General features: G+C 39.9%; 1 protein-coding gene across 2 annotated transcripts in view; it reads right to left on the bottom strand.

Moving 5' to 3' along the window:
- Positions 1–13,936: 13,936 nt before the first annotated feature.
- The window catches only part of LOC118810649 (serine/threonine-protein kinase 32C-like), a 112,018-nt gene continuing 101,877 nt past the window's right edge, over positions 13,937–24,077 (bottom strand). For both annotated transcript variants that reach the window (XM_036574590.1, XM_036574591.1), the window contains exons 9-12: positions 20,586–20,711; positions 20,202–20,330; positions 18,340–18,407; positions 13,937–16,320 (exon numbers count right to left, since the gene is read on the bottom strand). In XM_036574590.1, the coding sequence (XP_036430483.1) occupies positions 16,122–16,320; positions 18,340–18,407; positions 20,202–20,330; positions 20,586–20,711 (522 nt within the window). In that variant the 3' untranslated portion in view covers positions 13,937–16,121. The remainder of the gene's footprint in view (positions 16,321–18,339; positions 18,408–20,201; positions 20,331–20,585; positions 20,712–24,077) is intronic.

The following is a 24,077-nucleotide window of genomic DNA, read 5'->3' as shown; positions in this document are numbered from 1 at the left end:
GGGAAAAAGGCCGGACAATCACGGGGCGAGGCCACTGCACCCCCAGACCTGTGTGGCTGACCATCAGGACTGGCCAAATCCTCTTCAGCCAGGATCAGATGTGAGGAGTCACCTCCACCCCTGAGCTCTCTGACCATACTGATTACTCAAGTCCAGCGTGATTTTCAATTCCGGCTTTAATTGTTTTTTACCACTAAAAGCTAATTATTTTAAATTATTTGTTTATTTTAAAGTACTTATTTTAAAGTTTATTTTTTAAAGCTAATAAGGATCTGATTATTAGTTCAATCCAGACTTCAGGTGGATTCAATCTCAGTAGAAATGTTTGTTTTTTTCAACTACTTAGGAAAAGAACATTTTCTAATGATCAAAATGACAAGCTAGGTTAAATCTCATCAGTGAATTTAACAAAACTTATGGTTACAGGTTGCTGTACATAAACTATAATCTGTAGAGGGATTCTGAGGCCAGTAGTGCAATAACTTAAAACCATGTTACAAATGTTTTGAAAATGAGTCCAAACGTCCAGGAAATACCAAACTACGTTTAAATTTGTGCCAGGTTATGCAGAGCTGGAGATGTCCATGGACAGTTGAGGAGAAAGGCTAAAGTTCACTCAACAACTTCTGTTTACAATACACAAAGCTTTCCTTATGCAACTCAGAGAAAGCAGTGCAAGTTAGTGCTTACTGGCATAAAGATAAGGCCAGTACTGACACTCCCGGAATACCACAGGACAGTGAGAATGGACAGCCAGCTTAAGCCCCTCTCGGACATGCCACTTGCCAAAGAGCTGATCTAAACTGTTCCTGAAAAACAGGTGATTTCACTGCTGGGGTCAGTTTCTGTTTTAGAGAATATGATCAGTAAACCTCATGAACCCTTTCCATTAAAAAACTGCATGTTCACAACATTTAAGCCTTAAATGGCCATATGCACTGGGAGTCTATCTCTATTCTACAGTTATATCTGTTCTGAGAAACCTTTGTTTCACTTGGCTATGTCTTAAAGACTCTCTGGCCAAACTGTTCTTCCATTTCCTGGACAGGCTGCTGGTGGGGTTTCCCATCCTCCTCTTCCTCTTTACTGTGTCCCCACTGTAAGCACGCACTGCAGGTGTGATGAGAGTGTGAGGACAGAGGGATGAACGGCCAGTGAGTGTCCACATGAGTGTGTGAGCTTGTGTGTGTGTGTATACACTCGGATTAAGCAGGCTCAGGTAAGAAAGGAGCTTGTCTATTTCATGTTCATGACACCAAAGCAAGCTCTTCAGCATGCTGAACAAAATCTTGTTCACATGTTGGCCCATAACTTCTGTGAAAATCATAGAATCCAGCAAGTGCTGGTCGTGATTTGTGTGTTACGTTTTATACTCATTACATTGCTACTATTGGCTGATTTATTTATTTATTTAGTGATCTCAACTATGAAAATTAGTTAAAATTATGATTTTTAAAGCTAATTACTTTAAACATTTAGACATGCACACCATGTTGTATATTCTGTTACATTATTATTATTATTATTATTATTATTATTATTATTATTATTGCTTTACTTTGTTTTTTACCACTATAAACTTTCAGTTTGCCAGCTACGGTTTGTTGTAGCATTTGTTGTAAAAGTCCTTTTCCTTCCTCTGTTTATCCTTTCTCAGGCTTATGGGACTAGACAGTGCATGACTATCAGACCATGCCAAATACCGTCCGGCCTAATAGAGATGGACATGTTTGCACTGCAGTCTCTCTCTCTCTCTCTCTCTCTCTCTCTCTCTCTCTCTCTATCTCTCTCTGTCTATCTATGACCACCCTTCATTTATTTAATTTCCAGTCAAAACGGGTTATTCATTTTTCCACGTCAAGAAAACAGCAGAAAACATATTTAACAGAGAAATTAACAACTAAACTAAATATATGATTTTTTCAGTATGTAGTGTCCACTCTTTGCCCTTATTACAGCTTCCATTCTTTTTAGGAGACTTTCAGCTTTTCAAAGAAATCTGCAGGGATATTTTTCCACACCTCCAAAGTTCAGTCTTAGAAGTTCCAAGTTATCCCAAACACATTCAGTGATGTTGAGGTCTGGACTCTGGGGTGGTCAGTCCATTATTCTGAGAAGACCAGCAACTTCTTTATTTGCAAATATTCTTCTTTTGTGTCTATTTCCTTTTCTCAGTACTGGCTTCTTGACAGCGACACATCCTATCAGACCCATAACATTTGGTTATCTTCTCACAGAGGAAGGATGGACAGAAACACTCGTGGATTTTTTTCAGATCTGCAGCAAGAGTGATTTTCTCCTCTCTCTCAAAGATGAGAGCTTTACGTACTGTTTATCTGATGGTGACAGTTTTGGTTGGTTCGCAATATTTCTTAATACTTTTTTGAACTCCAGCTTTGGAAAGTCCTGTTTCTTTCACTTATTTTCCTTGACTTTCCTTGGCCGGACTCTTCCTTGTGCAAGTGAATTGTTTTCTATCTAATCTTCTCAGTAATATCTCCTGAAAATTGAATGACTGAAAACTGAATACATTGTGCACAGTGCTGTATCTCTCCCTCTCAGCATAAGCTGGGAATAGTAAACAGAGACTGTGTATCATATGTAATCATAATGATTGAATGGTTGTGTCCTTTTTATTGGATTACTAGTTGCCTCAGGCCAAAGCACACGCATACCTTCCCTGTTCATATTTCTTGAGGCTGGTTGGCTTGGCTTCAGCTCTGTTTCAATTTTGCTGGAAAAAAAATAGTCCCACCCCACTGGCCCACTGCACAACTGCACACCCACCCAGCCCCTTCCCTCCCTCTATCTCTCTCTCTCCCTCTCTCACACTCTCTCGCATTACCCTTCTCCAAAAAGAGAACACTTTTGTCCTCTACTCAGTGTTTTCATTGGGAAAAGAGGCAGAACGCAGAGTGAAAAAGGGAGAGAGAGAGAGCGAGAGAGAAAGAAACAGGGTTACACACAGCTAGAAGCCCTCTACAACTTTACGGTAAATTCCTCTCAGTTTATTACCTCACTCTCTTTTGTGAATGCATGAATTACTGTCTTGTTCTGATTGTGTTTTGGGGTAATTCAGATGTTTGGCCTCTCCTCTTTAGTCTATGGATACTCAGAAACATCTACACAGCTTTGTTTTAAACTTGTTTGGTGTTTACTCTGCATGCTGTTGTGTCTGTCTAATCTCATGTGTAAAAGCCTAAACAGAGAAAGGGGCTAAAAAGGATGTTGGCTAGAAGCTCTATATACATCACTGCTGTCATATCTTTATGTAGCAATGCTTATACTGTACTATAATGTTTATTATCCATGTCAAATAACTTATTAAATTGGTCTGTTCTCTCTCTGTAGCTGGACGGTGTGTTGGCTCTGCGCTATGGCCCGCTGCTCCACCTGCATTGCTCTCCTGCTGCTCCTGATTGGTCAGATATCTGCAGGTAGGCGCCCTAATTGGGAGGGGGGCAGCAGGTGATGTGGAGTGGACAGTTATGGACCTGCACAAGTTCAGACTCACAGTTTAACAGTCTGCAAAATTGTGCCTCAGTAAACAAGATGTTTTGTGGTTGGTGGAAAATTCCAAAAGAGTGATTTGCGTTCTGTTGCTTTGTAGTTGTTAATGAAGAAAACAAAAAGGGGAAGAAGGAGAAAGAAAAGGTGAAGGAGGGGAAAGAAAAGGTGAAGGAGGGGAAAGAACAGAAACAAAAACACATCAGTGCATATTGGAGCAAATATTAGAAGCATGAAATCTGATGTGTGTGCGTGTAGTGTTTTTACAGAGCTGAACATCTGGTTCTGATTTGGCTTCTACTTAGCCCTGTTCTGAATGACAGGGCAGGGTGGGCTCACAGCGGACATGGACGTTTCACGCATGAGATACTGCACTTACCTTCAGCTATTACTGAGCATTTACACCTACAGCCAGCAGGCTTGGCTGAGATGTGTTCTCTGCAGCGTGTAAGATGATACTGCTCATCTGGTTGTAGTGACTTCACTGGCAGAGAAATCTGAAATAATTAGGAGAATATGTGTGATCTCATTTCCCAAGAATGAAGAAGGAAACCCTGGAACTTACAAATTCACAAAGTCTCTCTCTGCACTCCTTCTCTCTCCCTCTTTCACTCACTCGCTTTCTCTCCTTCTATCTCCCTCTCTTTCTCCCTCTTTCACACTTTCTCTCTCTCTCTCCCTCTTTCACTAACTCTCACTCACTGTCTCTCTCTTTCTCTTCTTCTATCACTCACTCTGTTTCTCTCTCTTTCTTTCACTCTCTCACTCACTGTCTCTCTCTTCCTTGATCACTTACTCCCTCTTTCTCCCTCTCACTCACTCTCTCTCTTTCTCTCCTATATCCTTCCTTTCTACCTTTTCATACTCTGTCTCTCCTATCTGCCTCTCTCTCCCTTTTTCATACTCTCTTTCTCTCCTCTCTCCCTCCTTTCTACCTTTTTCATACTTTTTTCTCTCATTTACTCTCTCCCTTTGTTTCCTTCACTTACTCTCCCTTTTTTACTCTTTCCTTCCCATCATTTACTCTCTCTCCCCTCTTTCACTCACTTTCTCTCTTTCACTATCTGTCTCTCTTTCACTCACTATCTCCCTCTTTCACTCACTCTCTTTCTCTCACTTCCTCTCTTTCTCCTTCTTTCACTCACTCACTCTCTCCCTCTATCACTCATTCTCTCTTTTTCTCTCCCTTTTTCACTCACTCACTCTTAGTCTCTCTTTCTCTCCATCTCTCACACACACACACACACACTCTCTCTCTCTCTTTCACTCTCTCTTTCTCTTTCACTCTTTTCTTCTCTCATATCTTCCCCTCCCTCTCTATTTCTCTTTTACTGTCTCTCTCTGCCTCTTTCACTCTCTTTCCTTTCTTATCTCTCCTTCTCTTTCTCTCCTATTACTCATTCTCTCTCTTTCCCTCTCTCTCCCTCACTGTCCCTCTTTCGTTCTCTCTGTTATTTTTTTTTTTTATCTTATTCTGTCTTTGTATTTCTATTGATCTAGGAAATACCCCAGTAGAGGTTCACTAACACATTACAGCAGTTTTCCATTGGCTTGATCAGAGCTGCTGTTAGGTGAGAGCTCACAGAGGCTGAAGCCTGTGCTCCTTAACTTCACTGACTCCAGTCTGTGACTCTGTGTTGTGCATTATGCTGTATTCTTTTCTGCTCCTGATGAAGAACGAGTTTGTGAGTGTGTATGATGAACAGAGTGCCGTTTTTTTTTTGTTTCCTTTGCGTGTGATTATTTCTCCTGATGATATCACAGCTGTTCCAATCCTCACTCCCACTCCTCACACATCATTACCAACAGCATCACTTTTCTACTTTTCCAAACCGACATACAGTATCTCCCTCCTCTTGCTCTGTACAGCCCTTATCTTCCTATCTCTGCTTTGATGCACATCCAGCAGTGCAGTTAAAACATCAAATAAGTAAATAGAAATCAGTGAATGCGGTATCATATCTGATAACCTGTGAATCGCTGCTCGCTCACAGGGCCTGGCTGCTCTGTGCTGTCGTCACTGACACTATAAGCAACACTGCTTTCTGGATTTGTAGAACATCTGAACCTTCTTCTGTGTGCTTTTCTTTTCTTGTCTGCAAAAGTTGTGCAAAAGTTTGAAGACCCCCCTGTCAAATTGCATATTATGTTGATTTTGAAAATGAAAATAAGTTCAATAACACATCCTCTACAGGGAACAAGCTTAAATATGGTGCACAGTTTCTATTTATTTTCTGAGTTTAACATTTTGGGAACATAGAATATAATATGTGCCATAACTTTTCTACAGGCCACATTTTATGATTTATATTTTATTCAATATGTTAAAATAATTTAAATAAAGTAATTGTGCATTAAAATGTGCAGAAGTCAGTTCTCTGCAGAGGATGTGAACTTACTGTCACTCAGAAAATTAACAAAATGTAATTTCACCAGGGTGCCTAAGTTTGCTTAAGGCTATAAGGCTAAACCTGAAGCTAGCTATGTCTGAAATTGTATGTAACTTATAAAAAAGAATTTACCCTTTCGGTGCAAATGTGGTGGTCCTAATCCTGGGTAAAGTTTTTGTAATTGTTGCCCTCACCTATCACAAGCCTCCCCACCTGGCATTTATCAAGCTAGAGAGTGAAAGCTAACCTTTCAAGTATAATCTAGATCATATATCTGTTTATCTGCATGTCTGTCATTCATTCCCTGGAGTTATTCTTTCTTATTCAGTAAAGTGAACAAGAAACTTGCCATCTTTAAGCCATCACCACATAAAAGCTGTATAATATTTTAGTGACCATGGACACAGTGGGATAGTCTAAAAGAAGACCTGCATTACTGCCTGAGTGTCATAGCAGGCTGGGAGTCTTGGACACATGGATGTCAGTCATGTGTACTCATAAGAACATTAACTCACAGTTCTCAGATAAGTCTAATAAGCAAATTCAACTGGTTTATAAGCACAGTTTTATCATATTTTTATCTTTTTTCATTACAGTTTTGCTGGATGCTTAATATAACACTCAATTTTGGTGTCGTAAGTAACATTTTTAATATTGTACGCTAGGGATGCTCAATCAGAATCAGCCAAGATTACAATCAGCAGGCTTCTGCTCCGAACAAGCAACAGGTTATCAGCCAATTTATTTTTTTCATGTGTTGTTGTGTTGCAATTCTATGAGGTAAATAAGAGAAGTGCACTTACGCTGTATATGAATGCTGCTGCAACAACTGTATTAAAATGTTGTAGCATAAATAAGCATGACTCAATGTTCTTGCCAGTTGCCTCCTTTTCCATGGGAGCATGTTATTTGATCCATGTTGTTTAAACAAGCAATTGATTGTTCATTTATGCCAGTTTGACAAGGGATTCATGTGTTCATTAGGCCACACAATGTGAGCTTCAGTTAAAAAGAGGCTAGTACAAATTTTCCCAAATATCAGCCATGAACCAATTTTTCTGTAAAGAAATTAGAATCTGACTACTACCAAAACATACACACTCCTATTTTGCATCATGTACCCCTGAACTTTAAGTTCTAGTGTTAGTTCACAAGTAGCTTGTAGTTCTACTATAATGTTCCACCACAAGCTTGAATCCACCAGAGACAACAGCTGCCCATGCTGGTATTCTGCTGATGGACCCACAGACCACAGCCAACTGTTTCTGCATATGTATTTATGTCTTCATTACAAAAGCCCAGACAAGCCAAAACCATGGTTTCCTAACCTCACAATTCTTAAAGGTTTTTAATTTCTTGGCTCCAGCATTTTCCAGTTCTAGTGTATATGCTGAGTAGGCCTACACAAACTGCATAGATGATAACAGCTACTTAATAGTTACTTTTACAGAAGAATAGTGCTGTGTCCTTCACTTATCTCTGTGATTTCATTGGATTTGGTCCTGGATATCTTTGGCTCGCTTGGAGAAGGGCTAATGGTGCTTAAGTTGCACCATGGGACAGCAGCGTAGGAGTAACAGCAGGGATAAATCACACACGAAATCCTTCACGGGGATCCAGGGAGCAGTGACGCTTGGCTTGAGAAAAGTAAACTCCTCTTATCGGGTCATGTTTCTGACAGGCGCAGCACAGATAACTATTAATGTGAGGAGAACTTAATTTCTTTCTGTAATGCTCTGAGGTAGAGTTTGTCCATGTGGCAGATTTCAGTCCAGTTTTCTCTGCGTAAATCCTAACATTAAACATCGCAGCATCACAAAGAGAGCTGATCTCAGATCACCCTGAGCTTGGAGCCCTGAGAGACTGTCCATGTTGCTCTAGGCCCTGCTTCCTATTTAGAACCACAATTACTTTACTGGCCAAATAAGGACACTTGCATGAGAATTTCGTCTATGTGAAACTGGTGATCATGTAAAACAATATAGAACGCAAACAATACGCAAATAAATATGAATAAATACAATACACAGACACAAAGGGTCTCACAAAACATACATAAATCTAACCTCTAAACTGAATGTACTGGAGATTGACAACAATATAGATCAGGTGGGATATGACCGTGAAATGGAATTTAACTATTCAGTTTCCAAATTTGAACTGAGTTATTGATTTCAGTTTATTTGCCTAGAACGTATCATAGTAAACAGTGTCACGTGGAAGCTTTGTAGAAACCTTGGCTCAGAGAGCAAGGTGACAGCGGCAAAGATTAAGTCTTGGAGATGGTTTGAGGAAGAGGAGCCAAGACTGAGCAGGGAAACTCATCTGAAAGTGTATGTTGGCCATATATCATTACTGTAGGAACAAAACCTTGCATCTCAATTTTTGGTGTTTTTTCTCTCTTTCTTTTTTTTTAACATACTTTTTTAACATACTTAACATACAAAAGAGAAAATAGAAAATCTAAAAATTTCATGACAAATTGACCAATAGGAATGATCCAAAATTACTTGAATAAAATCTCTTTACATTCACTTGTATTGAAAGTTAAGAAGGTTTTTTTTATTTTGGAGAGACAACATTTTTGTCTGACAGCAACAATATCCTGAAACTACATAGCTCCATACAGAAGTGTATGCTGAAAGTCTATAGCTCCATTTTCTAAGACAATATAACTCCATATAGAACTATGTGCTGGAAGTCTATAGCTCCATTTTCTAAGACTATATAGCTCCATATAGAAGTATGTGCTGGAAGTCTATAGCTCCATTTTCTAAGACTATATAGCTCCATATAGAAGTATGTGCTGGAAGTCTATAGCTCCATTTTCTAAGACTATATAGCTCCATATAGAAGTATGTACTGGAAGTCTATAGCTCCATTTTCCGAAACTGTATAGCTCCATATGGAAGTATATACTGGAAGTACATAGGTTTATATTGTTGCTGTCTAAAAAAAAAGTTATGGTATATGCTGCAAGTAAATGTGCTGGTATATAGCATATGAGGGCTTTTAGTTATATGCACCCATCAGAGGTCAAGAGTAAAGAGACAGCAATACTCTTAGGTCAGTCGTGAGATGCTTTTTTTTATCTCAGAGTAAGTGGTAGTGGGCTGGTGTATGTCTAAGCTGCACAGTGATGTCATGGAAACCAGAGGCGCGGAGGCCTGGCGTCTGGCTCAGTAAACACTGCTCTCCTGCTGTGTTTACAAGGGAAAACCTGCAGCAGTTTTAAACAAACATACAGGTTACCTTCAGCAAGCATTTCACACCACAGTTTGAGTTTGATACTTGAATCCATCAAAGCCTGTGAAAGAAAAAGGCTTGTTATCATGAAAAATTAAGCAGGCCTAAAAGGTCTAACCTCTCTCTAAAACTTGCACCCCTCAGTCCAAAAGCATTTTTGCAGCATGAGCACATTGCCTAGCTGCACATTGTGTGTGTGTTGAGGGGGATTTGGCGACGTGAGCCACACCCAAAGCTCTGCTCATTTTGCTTAAGGCTGAGCTGGAGTGTATTTGTGACTGTGTGGGTAATAATGTGTGAAAAAGAGCATGAGACAGTAGGATGGAGGTACATTCATGTAAAACAGTGATTCCAATGTACATAGATCAGGGAATCTACCGTAATAAACCTTAATGGACAGAACAAAAAGTGGCAGCTTAGATTGCTATCAAACAAAATGCACATATTCTGTATTTTGGTACATGCATACAGTATTGTGCGAAAGTAAAAAGAGACCACCCATCATTTATTTAATTTCCTGTCTAAATGGACAATAAGCACAAGCTATTAATTTTTCAAGAGTTATTTTAGAGGAGATTAAATATAAGATAATGCACTTCTTAAAAAGAAGGAGAACACCAGAGTAAAAACAGGAGTGAAATTATTAAAAGACACAGAAAAATGGGGCTCCTGGTAGACCACCAAAACCCTCAGATAAACAGTATTTAAAGCTTTCATCTTTGAGAGAGTAGGGAAGATGCTTCAGATCTGAAATAAAATGCAGGTATTTCTGTCTATCCCTCCACTGTGAGAAGACAACTCATTGCTATGGATCTGAAAGGATGTGTAGCTGTCAAGAAGCTGTTACAAAGAAAAAGAAATAGACAAAAATGAAGAAAATTTACAAATTAAACAAAGAACAACAGATTTCGTCAGTCTGTTGTTCTTTGTTTAATTTGTAAATTTTCTTCCACTGGGCCTCAGAGCCCAGACCTCAACATCGCTGAATGTGTTTGGGATCACTTGGAAGAGAAGCAGAAAAAGCTAATCAACTTCTAAGACTGAACTGTGGAGGTGCAGAAAAATGCAGAGTTCTTTGAAAAGCTGAAAGCAAGTCTCCTGAAAAGAATAGAAGCGGTAATGAATGTAGAGTGAACACACTAAATGCTGAAAACGTTAATTTATATTTAGTTTGTGAGGCTTCTGTTTTCTGTAAAATATGTTTTCTGCTTTTTTCCTGATGTTAATATTTAAAAGGTTGTACTTGATGGCTGTTTTGACTAGAAATCAAATAAAAAGGGTGATCTCTGACTTTTGGACAGCACTGTATATTCTGTGGCTAGTAGGGTGCTATAATTTGAAGGTTGTCTTGCCTCTGCATGACAGGTGTAATCACCCTCGCCAAAACCATCCTGAGATAAAGAGTTTCCCACACGTTTCCTGTCTGGCTTATTTCAGTGCTGGCACATAAACTGAATGTCCAGTGACTCGTGCCTGACCATCTGTTACAAGAGAAAGCCAGAGTTTGTAGTGTGGGATGTTTGGGATCTGTCTTAAACTCATTTCTATTTCCACCTTATTATTCATCAATTAATCTTAAAACGTATTATTCAGTAACTATTACAAATGATTCACTAGCTACTATCACACCAATATGTAAGCTGTGTGGTTATGTATGTAGTTGTATAAATGTATAATCATACATTTTTACATGGTTGCTAAATGTAATGACCTAATGTAATTTATGCATCATGTTTTAGGTTGAAATGCCAGTTTTATTCATGTCCTGCACCAGGGATTTAAATTTTCAAATGTGCAAAAAGAAGATATTGAGTTATTAAATTACATATTTCCAACTGACACTGAATTGTATAAATGTTAAAACATATTTTTGGAAATGCATTTAAATCAGCCATAAATTTCAGTCATTTACATATTAATAATGATTGTTTAAGATATGTCTGTCCCACATTTATATGTCCTTACAAAGACCAAATGACCTAAAATAAAACTTTTTCAAAGCCAAACATGGACAACCTAAATTTGGTCAGAAAATCAAAGTAAATGTCATATTTTCACATTTATGATTCATATTTGAATAACTAATGTCCTTTGCATTTCACTTTAAAAATAATATTCATGTTAAATTAAAATATATTGGAATGTTTGTACCAAAGCTATTGTATCAGGACATGCAATTTGCCATTTATACTCAAAAACAGTAAAAAGGTCCTTACCCAAACAGCCTAGTGTCCTGAAGACAAATTCAAACTGCATTATGTTTGTATGCATACAATTGTGTTGTTCATTATTTGCTTTACAGACTGATACTTAAAATGATGGACTGTGTTTTGTGCCACAGCGCCTGAGTCTGATCCGGCACTGAGGGGCTCCAGTTCAGCGGCCTGCCGGGACCAGAACACACTCAGCAACAGACTGGATACAGTGGAAAAGGTTGAACTTCTCTCATCTCCTTTTTTTTTTAATCTCTACATGTAGATTCAGGGTAAGAAAGCATTCTAACTATTCCACAAAGTTTTACTGCACTTAGCCCCAGTGCAGGATGGGGTGTCAATTGTTTGCCTTTATCAGTCCTTCTCCAGCCAGCGACACTGACACACTGATTTCTCTATCAGCAATCAGTCTGGCTCTTAGCAAAATAAAACGCTGTGTTAGAGCAACATGAGAAAACTCAGTCTCCACATGCCCTTTACTAATCCGCCCCCCCTTCTTCCCCCACCACTATCCACCACTCTCTCCTTCTCTCTCTATCAGCTGATCACTTGCCTCTGTTTTCTGTGACTCATGTCCAGCCAGAGGAGATGTTCATCTCCTCCAGTATTCTATTTTCCCTTACTTTAAATGAAAATCAGTCTGATGTGTTTGGTCTGAAGTTTGCTTCTACAGTTTTGCACCAGAGCTGCAAGGCTAATGTAAGCTGGAAGCTTATGGAAGCTTATTTCTCACCAATTAGCACTGTGCAAACTGCAAATCTAAATCAAACACTTGCCTCAAACTATGTTGTCAAAGGGGCACTCCAGCCAAAATAATAAAAAAAAAAACTATTCCTACATCTGATGTAAACATACCTACTCGCCTACTACAGTCGTGTTACAAGAGTTGCTAGAGTTTTTCTGGTTTAGCCCCTTAAAAAAGGCCAGAGCCCAAAGTTTTATTACACGCCTCTATAACGTAAGAATAACTCAACCAGTTTGCACTGAAGTCTCTGTGGTTACTGAATAATAACCCTTAGTATGTAATAAGCCTGACATTTTAAGGGGTTAAAGAGTGAGAAAACCCCCTGATAATGTATCCTGAAGGTAAAAGGAACTTTAAAAACTGGGGTTTTGGGCCAAAAACTTGGGGCCAAGTTGTTGCTAATATTTTTCCCCACTAACTAAGTAGTTGGAAAAGAAAGCCAGATAGCTAACCTTACTGCTAGGAAGTGGAATATCATGTCTGTATTTATTAGCCACTAAATAGGATTTCTTTATGGCAGTGGGAGAGGGAGGGATTCCCAGTGGTTGTATGATGTATTTGTGCAATGCATGCTGGGTATTGTAGTGAGAGAACACTGATGGCCAAAAACATAACTTAGCCTGGTTTTAGGCCGGAACGCCCCTTTAAATGAATCTCAAATAGACTTGCTTGTGGATCCTCAATATACTTTGCCAAACTGTTGCTCCAAGTATGTGTTTGGAATTGATTTATTTCACTCAGAGGCCCCCTTGTTCTGTTTCTTTCTGTGATCTGTCCTTTATAAGTCTTTTCTCTTATCCATACTTAAGTCTCTCAGCCTGCTTTCGCTTCACTCTGTCCTTCCTCTTCATCAGCATCCCTCCATCCTTCCCCTCTTTTTGTATCTTTTGTATTTCCACTATCTCTAAAGCTCGTCTGTAATATAAAAGCTCTGTCCTTCTTCCCCTGCCTGATGATATGTCTCTGTTGTTGCTTTCAAGCGGGTCGAGGACACAGTGCAGAAGCTGGAAGAGGAGCTGGCTGGCCTGCTGGATGCAATGGAGAGCCCTGAGTGGAGCTTGCTACTGGAATCTAACAGTGCTGGACCTGCAGTGGACATACTAGATGAGAGCAACCCCAAGCCACGTCCCTAAGACAGAGAGAGAGCGAGACAGGTAGAGAACTGTAGGACTAGAATATTGTTCACTTGTTTGTAGTAAGTTAGAGATTCCTTTCAGGCATACACTATAAGTTTAATGAAAGAGAATTAATTCAAAAGAAAATCTAATATGTTCCATGAAATCATGAGCAGTGGTAGGTTGGAGGAACCGTTGGTACACATTGGCCTTATCTGCCTCCCATTCAACCTTCCTGGAAAGCGAAAGCTAACAGGAGCCTGTCTGTAGGATTCAGGTTTGACCTCGTAAGCCAAGGTGAAGGGCCTTCAAAAACACCTCAGGAGGGTTCCTCTCTCCTGCTGTTAAAGCAGTATATGAAGCACTCAGGTGACTTACAGGCTGACAGAAGTCACAGTGGTGGGCTTCATACCCCTCACAGAGAGAACACTGGCTGTGACTAAATTTGGAGGTGAACCGAACAAAAAAGCTTGGCTTTAAACATTTTCTTTCTGTATAACAAAATGACTTCAATTCAGTACATTTTCATTTTTCTATATTTTTCCCATTAACACTATACTGAACATGTATATGTGTCTATGAAACAGTCCAGACATTAAATTTTTAATGGTTTGCTCTCTGTCTCCCCCTATTGTCCACACAAGCATATACCTTTGTTCTTTTACCAGCCATAGACTTCTGATGGTGCATGTGAGTCGCCATATGAACAGACAGAACCAGTGCACTTAAACATTTTATTAACATTTTCAGAATCATCAAAACAATCTATGGGATGCCAAAAGTTAAATAGAATCTATTCATACATATCATGCCATCCACATTTATTTGGAGACGATGCTTTGCTTTGTACAGTCAAACATCTTCAATTGATAAAGCAGTCCTAAAGTATGGAAAACAGAGCAGTGATGTCACTGGCGGAAGCGCCGTCATTGTCCCGATGCTTAACAGTAAGTTTTCATTTCAGTGGCAAAGGCGTAGGACAAAGAGACACAGCTATGACCTTATGCCCTTCCGAAAGATTCCATTGTAAATAGTGGTACATGCAAAAATTCTGATGTTTATTTAGTATGCTATGGCCTCAGTATAGTCATTTCTTTAACAAATTACAGTGCTTTTTTCCATTCATATTCACTTGAGGCTAATAGTATGTTTAATTTCAGAAACATTCCATGTTTTCACTTACCACAATAAATGCTTGTTTACAAATGTTACATTGGTCCTATGCACTACTTACACACTGTCACACACCCACACGCACATTAATTAGACAAATACACACACACACACGCACACACACTCACACAGGCACTCTCACACATCAAACAGACGAATACAAACACACACAGGCACTCATTTTATTTAGAAATGGCTATGCAAATGGTACAAAAGCTTTGGCGTTTTTGCCTACAAGTTGTGCCTGCACACTTGGAAATAGAAGTTAAACGTCACTGTATGAAGGCATAGCTTCATACAGCGGCCTTTTATTATATTACTATTTTTTCCATCTGTTTCTGTTAATACTTTTTTAGGTTAGGTAAGCGCGCCCACATAAAACTGTGGAGAAAAGGTTCTGCTTTTAGCTATGTACATGTTTTACAGAATTAGACAATGACAATTTAAGGTGGAGAATGCTACATGTTCTCACATGTCACAATTGAGATAGATGGCACCACCTTAAAACAACCACTATCATATTCATAAAGTACGGAAACAACGCTACTCTAAAGAAAAGCCCCATCTTGTCCACTAGGGGGAGTGCTTAAGCCACATCAACGCAGAACACAGTCCCCAAATGTCACACTACACGCTTATTGTCAAGAGTATCGTCAATTACCTTAATCAAATGTGATAATAAAATGGATTCCTATAGAGGTAAATTAAGCTTACTCCCCTGGTGGAGTGAATATCAGTAGTTCATAAGCAGCAGGAATGGAAGGGTGCTAGAGTACATACTGAAAGCACACTGTGGTGTCATCTACACTGACGCACTCTCTACAGCTGAACAACAAGCCCTCCAGAAACGAACATCTTAATAAACTCTAACAGTCAGAGGGAGAAACACAAACTGACTTGGCAACAGGTCACCAGTGAGCAGAGTCCTGGTCAGAAGCAGCTAGCTCATAAAGACAAGAGTTACAAAAACAAGTCATTCACATTAACACCACAACAGATACTGACTCAAGGTTAAGAAAGTGACTCCCAAGCACTGAGGTTAGACTCCTTGGATATATTTACTTGCAACAAGAATCACACTTGCTCGCGACAAAGCATGGACCATTTTTCCAACATTCGGGACGCGACGGATTTCACTTAGTCGACTCTTTTCAAGTGCCAAGCAGTTTGTCCTTCTACCTGTTAAAAGACTATTGCCTCTATAGAAATGAATTGAATACTAAACCATTAGTAGGTGGCTGCCTGCTTTCAGAGCTGACAGAGCAAACAAAGCTAGTCTAAAGTTCAGAGAGCTTTCACCTATTCAATAATTAACTGCTCTCTCCACAGAAAACAGCATTTGCTCATCCTCGTTCTGCTGCCCTTGTCATGTGAACACTCCTACAGCAGAGTCCTATTGCTCTGGGTGTCATCATGCGTTTCTCAGGCAGCATCTGTGCGGTTTGTTACCTCTAAAATGTCTACTTTACATCATGCTGTACAGTTATGTTGCATAGAAGTTGAGCTTACTCTAGGGGCCATGTAGAAAGGGACAGAGAGAGAAAGTAGAGGCCGTGTTGCTGCTCGTACAGGCATAACCCAAACTGTACTGTGGTAAATGCTACTGGGAAGGAGAAAGGAGCCGTTTTGGGCTCTAGTGCGGCCGTCTCTCCGTGCTAGCAGTCAGAGGGCCACGCTGAGGGCTTTATAGGCATGGTGAGCGCACTGACGCCTGAGAGACCAGCGGGAGGCGCTAGGAGCTGCCTGGGGATGAGCAGACTGAGCCGCACATGCTCAGCTTGGAGGTCTCAGGTTCGGCTTCGGTTTCTTCGTCCTCCGTACCTCCCTCTGCCTCCTCCCCCTCTCTGTCAGGGTCTCCTTCTCCTTCTCCCTCTCCCTCTGCTCCTTCCCCCTCTCCCCCCATGCAGCCTTCCTCCTGTCTCCTCTTCAACCTGCCACACACAGACAGAGAGAAACAAAAGAATGAGGATGGTAAGAAACATTACAGTACCTTGCACAGTGGGGCTGGAAACAGTTATCATGATATTTACATGTTAAAAAGAATGAGGTACGAATTACATCTCCAATCATGTGACCGTGCATTCATGCATCCCATGCTTTCATAAGATCCTTCAAGTGAGGATTCATGGCAGTTTCCTCCCTTTCAATGAACCAAATAAAAGTAGGAGAACCACTCAGCCTCTGACTCTCAGATACTCTGAAAATGCTAGCTAGTCATCAGTAGCAAGCAGCTGCCTGCTCTGCACACTGTGACAACAATAAGCCTTTTGGAGCAAGACATAGGTGCTTGATTGAAAATATTTATAGTATCCTATCTTTAAGTGATTGTGTCTTTTTTTTGTTTTAAGTAGTTAGTGGCAAGTATTTTGCATGTTTGCCGGAAAGACCTATTACCTGCCCATGCACAAACAAAAGGATATGGTTGGTCATTTTGGATGTCAGTAAAATATCCCTTTCCTGTCAAAGTAAGTGGTTCTTGACCATGTTGAATGACAAAACTCACCAGACTATTTGGTTTGTGAGACAATCAGCCTAATAGCTTATTAATTACCTGTAACAGTCTATTATTTTAACAGTCCTTAGTTAATTGTAGTAAAAAAAAACCATTACACAACAATATGATGTAATATTATATAATTTCTTAATATTTTTTTATTACATAGGTTAAAAGTTAAAAATTAGGCCTATTTAGCTGTCCATCAAATCTCTTTTTCAACATGGGCACTGGTATCTGACAGCTTCATCCTGTCTCCAGCCCTAAATGTAACACACACAGTCAGCTGTGTAAACATGACAAACCCTGACACATATGCACAAGGTTCATAAACATTTGTGTGAGAAGCCAAATAGAGATGAAAGCACCTGACGACCCCACACCAGCACACACACAGACACAGAGACAGTGGGAAATGGGTTTGGCGATGCTCTGGCACAGACTTGCGTGCCAGGGATGAAGCGCCATAAATAATGTGGTAGTGCTAAAAATAGAGCTAGAAACACGAAACACATGAATTGCAGAGAAAGAGAGAGAGAGAGCGAGAGAGAGAGAGAGAGAGAGAGAGAGGGAGCAAGGGAGGACAGATTATGCAGTGAATACAGACACAGCTAAATTATAAATGAGGTAATAATTTAGAGCAGGGATGAACCAATATCCTCCCTCTGGGGAAAGGCCATACTGTAACAGCTTCTCCTGCCAGTAAACATACCGAGATAGCTCAGCTCTAACACAGTCAAACACTAAGGATGCTGCTGGAATTGGTGCAATTATGAAGGGATACCTTTAGAGAGAAGAGATGCTAAGTGATAGGAGGAGACATAATCAGTGTAACACAAACAATCTGTAAACTCCATTAAAAGTTTTGTGAAGAAATGAGAGATGCAGTTTTTTCCCATGAAACTGTAAGTAAACTATCAAGGAAGTTTGTTGATGTGGTTTCTTTTGTCATCAAATTACTGTATATATTTACAGGAAAACTGAACAGAAATGTTTTAGAAATGTTTTTTTGTACTTTTGGCATGTTTTTCTGTTTCTATTGACTAATATTGCCTATTTTATTGCACAGGAGTGTTTACCGCATGGTATGAAGGGGTGTACAAAAAAACTAATGAAAATATGTTTTCATTACATATACCTACCATATAATTGCACTTTTTTGGTTTAAAATTATTGACTGTAGCTCATCTGTCACTGCACAGTTTACCACCCCTTCTCTACCCTGTCCATCAATGGAAAGGGACCACCACAGGATCACGATGACCAAATTTTATTTGGATGGTTGACCATACTTAGCACAGCAATGACACTAATATGGTAGTGGTGTGTTGGTGTGATGACGAATGCAAGTATATTATACTTAACAACATGACAAATGTATGCAAAAACACAGAGAGGTCTTAATACTGGTCCTAAATGGTTAAAATGTACACAGTGTTTTTCAGTGTTAGCTCACTTTTCTCGGTTGAAGATCATGAACTCTTGCTGCACGACTTCAAGGCACTCCTGTAGATAGTCGTTCTCCTGCGGTAAGCACAAGACCAGCACAGTTCAGCTTCGCACAGACCCAACCAGCAGCACGTTGTAAAACCAATCAGCGCTTCCCAGATTACAGCAGCCCTCTCTCTGCCCTTCCATCCGGTGCTGGCATTGTGTTCGGCCTGCTTTAGTTCAGACTGGACACCGTTATTGTGTTTGGCTTGCTTTTGCTCGGATTGGATGCTCCGGGCAGGCCAAAAATAGCGCCTCATATTTCCGAAAGTGCTGGGGGGCTTGACAACAGTACTGAAAGCTTCATAATTTAATCATCCAGGTAATAACGGAGGAGGCAGCTCCTGCTCCAGAGGCTACGGAGGCTCTTGTTAGCGAAGCTAACTGTACTCCTGCATTAGCTTGTGGATCAAGAACAACAGTGGCACTGACTACATTTAATAACACTGAGATCTACATAAGCAGTCAGGGAAAGAGAGAGCGCTACACTCCAGAGTCAGTAATATCACTGCTAAAGTACATTGCAGTCTACAATAACAAGGTTGACTCTAGGTAAGATAACCTCTGTCAAGTCTCTGCTCAACGCCCAGGGATTAAGGTTGCCAGTCAAAATAGAAGGATATAAATAGCCTCAGAAGTGCAAGACATAAATAAGGGATAAATATATCTCTTGTCTGGCCTCCAGAGGTGGTTGTAGTAGGTGAGACTACATTGGCCATGCTTCCAGCGCACTAAATCTCCAGACATATACAAGAGATTATATTCATAGTGTGCTGGGAATGAAAGCTAGTAACGGAAAATCCACAAAGATGCACAAAAGCATAAATCTTAATAGAGACGGTACCCTATCTAATACCCAGCACCTCTGTGAGAAAATGCTGGATCAGATATCAGAGGGAACAAACAGTTCAAAAATCCAATTCTGGATGTAGTGAAAAAATATCACAGAACTGCCTGTTGCACAACATAATGTAAAGCTGTAAAGCATGAAGAAAAGTAATATAACAACAGCCAGTAGCTGAACACAAAGGCAGTGCTTTTGTATATCTGTCACGCTATTGGTTATGTATTTCTTCTTGTAGAGAGTGCAGGCTACTGTAGGATAGTAGAGTGTTTGTAGAAAACGTTTTAGTATGGTGATGACAATTCAAGTGCTTTAAATATATATAGATCATAGAGCTAGATCTGGATATTGACTAGTAGAGAGAGTGTTCAGTGTGATGCTTGCTCTACTTAGAATCACCTTTGTTCTGATGCTTTTGGGAAGCCTAGACCTGAACAGTTGGGGCCTCTCTAGAGAAATGACAGTACTGTGCACAAGGCTTCGGCAGCCATGAAAACTGTTTAAATATTTTTATTGTAGCAGTAAATGTGTTTCTGCCAGTGAAAGCACCTAGAATAATTAGAATAATTGCAAATAAGCATAAATTCAGCAAAACAAAACAAGATTTTTATTTATTTTCAGTTGTTACTAATATATTGATTAAAAAAAAAACACAGTTCTCTAGCTCCTGACTTCTCGCTGCACTCCAGCCTTTATATGGACATCAGCAACATCTCATTTAATTTAGTGAAGGACTGATTAGCCAAACTAGATATCAGATGGTAACTGCAAATACTGGCCTTCTTATGGAGAACTTTGGAAATACTTAAGCTAACACACTGAAACACATCAAAACAATGTGGTGTTTATTTGTTTATTTGTATTTATACTAATTTTTACTGCCCAGATAAAAAGTGTTACATATATTTTTTATGACTTTTCTCAGACTTTTGCACAGTACAGTGTGTGTGGAGAAGTAAAGCTCTCAGCTCATGTTAACTCACAGACTGGGAATCCTTGCTGTTGTCTCTGGATCTGTTCTTGGCCAGACGCTTTTTCTTTTTATGTAGCGGGCGAGATTCTAAAATCATCTCTTCCAGCTCAAAGGTAGGGTCACAATGCAGACGACCTTTCTGTTTTCACCCACACACAATAAACAGACAGCAAACAATAGTGAACAATAAGAAACATGAGCAGCTTCTGTAACCATTAATCTGTAACCCATGAAGAATGGGTACACAAGATATGGTGTTCATCTTTGTGAGTGTGGGTACTAATCTGTGTACACACTGTGTGTTTTCTGTTTGCATTGTGTGTATGTGTACGTGCCAGGCTCCAGTGTAGGCTGTGTACTGAGTAATGTGCTGATGTGTTTAATCAGCTCCTACATTGGGAACAAATCCAGCCTCCATCTTCTTCTCGTAGACGGCGTCCCAGTTGACGTCTGAGAGGTAGGGGGCTGTCTGCATGTGAGCCAGACTAGAGAATCGGTGCTCTGGGTTTACAGTCAACAGCTGAAAAACAAACACATACACTTGAATTCATTCTGTTTCTCTATTTCACACCAATAAATCCACACACACTGAAAATGTACACAGAAATTCCGTCACTGGCCTTATTAAGTACCCCTACCTTCTAAGTACACTCAGTGCCCATTTTATCAGGTCTGCTTATTCTTACTTTGTAGAGTTTATTTCCAAAATTCTGTATATCAATGTGTAAGCATTTTGGATATAGCACGTTCTCAAAAAGAATAACAACTGATATATAATGGCAAACACGCTATTCTATTCTATTTCCTTAATAAAAGTGTTATTAATCATAATATAGCATTGATATTTCTTGTACAGTCATATGCAAAAGTTTAGGTGCTCGCAGTCAAATTACATTTTATTGAATTACTAAGTTAAAATACGAAGACACATTCTCGACAGTGAACACACTTCTGGACATTCTCATGCACAATTACTGTTTATTCACTAAATTTAATATATTGGTCAAAAAATATAAAACGAGGCCTGTGCAACATTATTATTTTTAATAATTAATAATTATTTATTTTTACTTGGAAAATCAACATGTACTTTGAGCAGGGGTCTCCAAACATTTGCTTACACCTGTGTAAAGAAAGCTTCCAAGAACGTATGTCATAAAGAAAGAATTCTTGAAATTGGTCTATAACACATTTTGGAACAGAACCCTCACTGTAGCGAATCTGTTTTTCTGCACAATCTGTTAGCCCACCTTCACCCTGTTCACCTGTGGTCAGGACTCTCCCAGGACCATCACTGAGCAGGTATTGCTCAGTTGCTGGGGGGGTATTGCTGGTGGCAAGGACAATGACATGGTAGCCAGATAGATGACAAAATGTAATTGTAGAACTACAAAGTCCATCTATGTGGCTAGTGGACCTGATAAAATGAACAGTGAGTGTAGATACAATGTAGGTATACCCAAAGAAATACAATGCATACACTCCTCAACACGTGTCTCCTCAAACAAAAAATTTAATCTGTAAGGCACAAAAAGAAATTAAATGCAGAGGCTACAGGTTACATCATGACTGCTAAGAGGCCTGCAGGGAGTGGAGCCCTATTTGAGCATGTTTCCTCATGTAAAAACTGCCTTGTGAATACTAAAATATTCTAAATATACTAAAATATTTTCATGCTAAAATTCTCATTACTTTCTTACTAGTGATCCTCCCCTTACACAGTGTGCATGCTAAAGTAGACTGGTGACAAAAGGAAAGTAGTTTTGCTTCCTTTTAATCTCCAAGGCCACCCTCCTACATCCTACCTCACAAACAGATTGCACTGAAATGACAGTATTTGTTGTGTTGTACTGCATGTTTTTATATTGCATGAACTTCTCGATTGTATGACCCAAACCTCTGTGTGAGCACTGACCTCCAGTATCTGTTTAAATGTAGCCAAAGTGACATCACGGTATGCACTGCTGTATAGTTTCATTCTGTGGAGGGCTTCAGCTCAGGCTTTGAGGCATTCCAACAAAACAGCTCATGCTTTTTCCCTGTTATATTCAAGTAGCAGCCACTAATATGATTCCGCACCTCTCTATCTGAACCTCAGACATACAAGGAGGAAGTCTTCTGGACTAGTTTTTAGTTTTCAGAGGGCCTGGAGATGGATGTTGTGTAATTAGCGGAGCTTTCGCACTTTGGGGTTTGTATGAACGGCAAGTGGACTTGAGCTCTGGTATGTGTTGGAAATGTAAATAATCTCTAATACAATATTCGTGAAATCCTTTTAACTTTTAATTGTGATAAACCAGACTGACTGGAAGACCCAGACAGCTAAATCCCCTTTCCATTTTAACATTATTCCACGATCATTACTAGTTATTCCATGATTTGTAGACCATGTGTACTTATTTCACCAAAATGTGAAATTTGGCCAGGGGCCCCAAACTTTTGCATACAACTGTATACGTATGTTTATATGATATCAATGTTGAGAACATAATGACACATAAATAACCATACTGAACTATATTGTTCCCACATTGTTGGCACCAGTGAAGAAAGTAGGGCTCCCCCACCTCTTAAACCCAGTTTAACCCCTGTTTGGAAGCATGACACTACACAACACACATACAGTAAACACACAGGTAAAATAGGCGACCCTATAGAGAGCTGGGTTCTAAATCAATCTCCTGCAACTGGATTTAGAGCTTCTCTCTTAGGATTACATGTCTTCCTTTGGTATGCAAATACCAAATTTCACTTCTTGCCACTTCACAGCCAGTAAATTCTATCTGTCGTCCGTCCAAGCATCCATAGGGGGCACTGTTGAGCTGGCACTAGTGCGTCAGTCTTCAGGGCCAATTAGTTTTAAATAAGAGTGCTGGAGTGATAGAGCTCAGAGATAACATGGGCTCATCTGTCTGAGGAGTGATTATAAAAAGTTATTCTGTTATTAAGAGTCTGATAGACTTATAAAAGGATGACAGCTGTCCAGGCTTATCGAGAAACTGTGTCACACACCAACGACTCGGAGACGAGATCCCCTGCCCGTCTGTTGGGATGTTCTCGGTTGTCACGGAAACCATATCTGTGGAATTTTTGGCCATGCTGGTGTGGTATTATCCCCAGAGGGCTGGGTTTGTCTCCACAGAGTCCAGACAAAAGTAATCGATCTGTGCAGGCACGGATAAGACAAATGCACGTCCCAGTCGAGTGCCGGGATCAGACCCAGTCAGCAATTACAAAGAAGTGGCTGGGATTTCGGTGGTATAGCCTATGTGTGTGTGTAGGGGCGTGCACTTGTGGGTGAAAAAGAGATGTTGCTATCTTGCGCTCTGCCCTTGTCTCTGACCTCTTCAGCACGATGGACAGCATCTGACCCCTTTTATGATGACCTCTTCTCCTCTCTCACTCATTATTTTTCTGCCCCTCTCTGTCTCTCTCTTGTTCTTCCCATTCATTTCCACTCTATACCCCCTGTCTCTCTAGGTTTTTATTCACAGCCTGCTTAAATACTGTATTTCACCCTTTCTAGGTCTGGCCACCTTCCACCCATTCCCCTCCAATTATACATCTTTCCATCCCTCCATCCTCCCTCTCTCTCTGCCTCACTCCTACATTCCCTCATTATGTCCCTCCTTCGTTCTCTCTCTGAGTTTCAAACCCACTCACTCTGTTATGCATGCTCCACTCCGTCTTCGTTCTCCTCCTCCATGCTTAACTCTAATTATTTCACTCCTTTCTTTGCTACTCATTCTTTAAAAATCCCTCCTTTGCTTATTCAGTGGTTCCTGAAATTACCTTTTCTCTCCATCTCTCCTTCCTGAATTATTTTTGCCTTTCTCTTTTCATTCCAACTTGTTTGTCAGAGCTCCATATTTGGCTTATTCCTTTA

Source organism: Colossoma macropomum, unplaced genomic scaffold (assembly GCF_904425465.1).
Source record: "Colossoma macropomum unplaced genomic scaffold, Colossoma_macropomum, whole genome shotgun sequence".
Lineage (NCBI taxonomy): Eukaryota > Metazoa > Chordata > Actinopteri > Characiformes > Serrasalmidae > Colossoma > Colossoma macropomum.
Note: the sequence above shows the minus strand (reverse complement) of the source record. Positions and strands in the feature narration are given on the sequence as shown.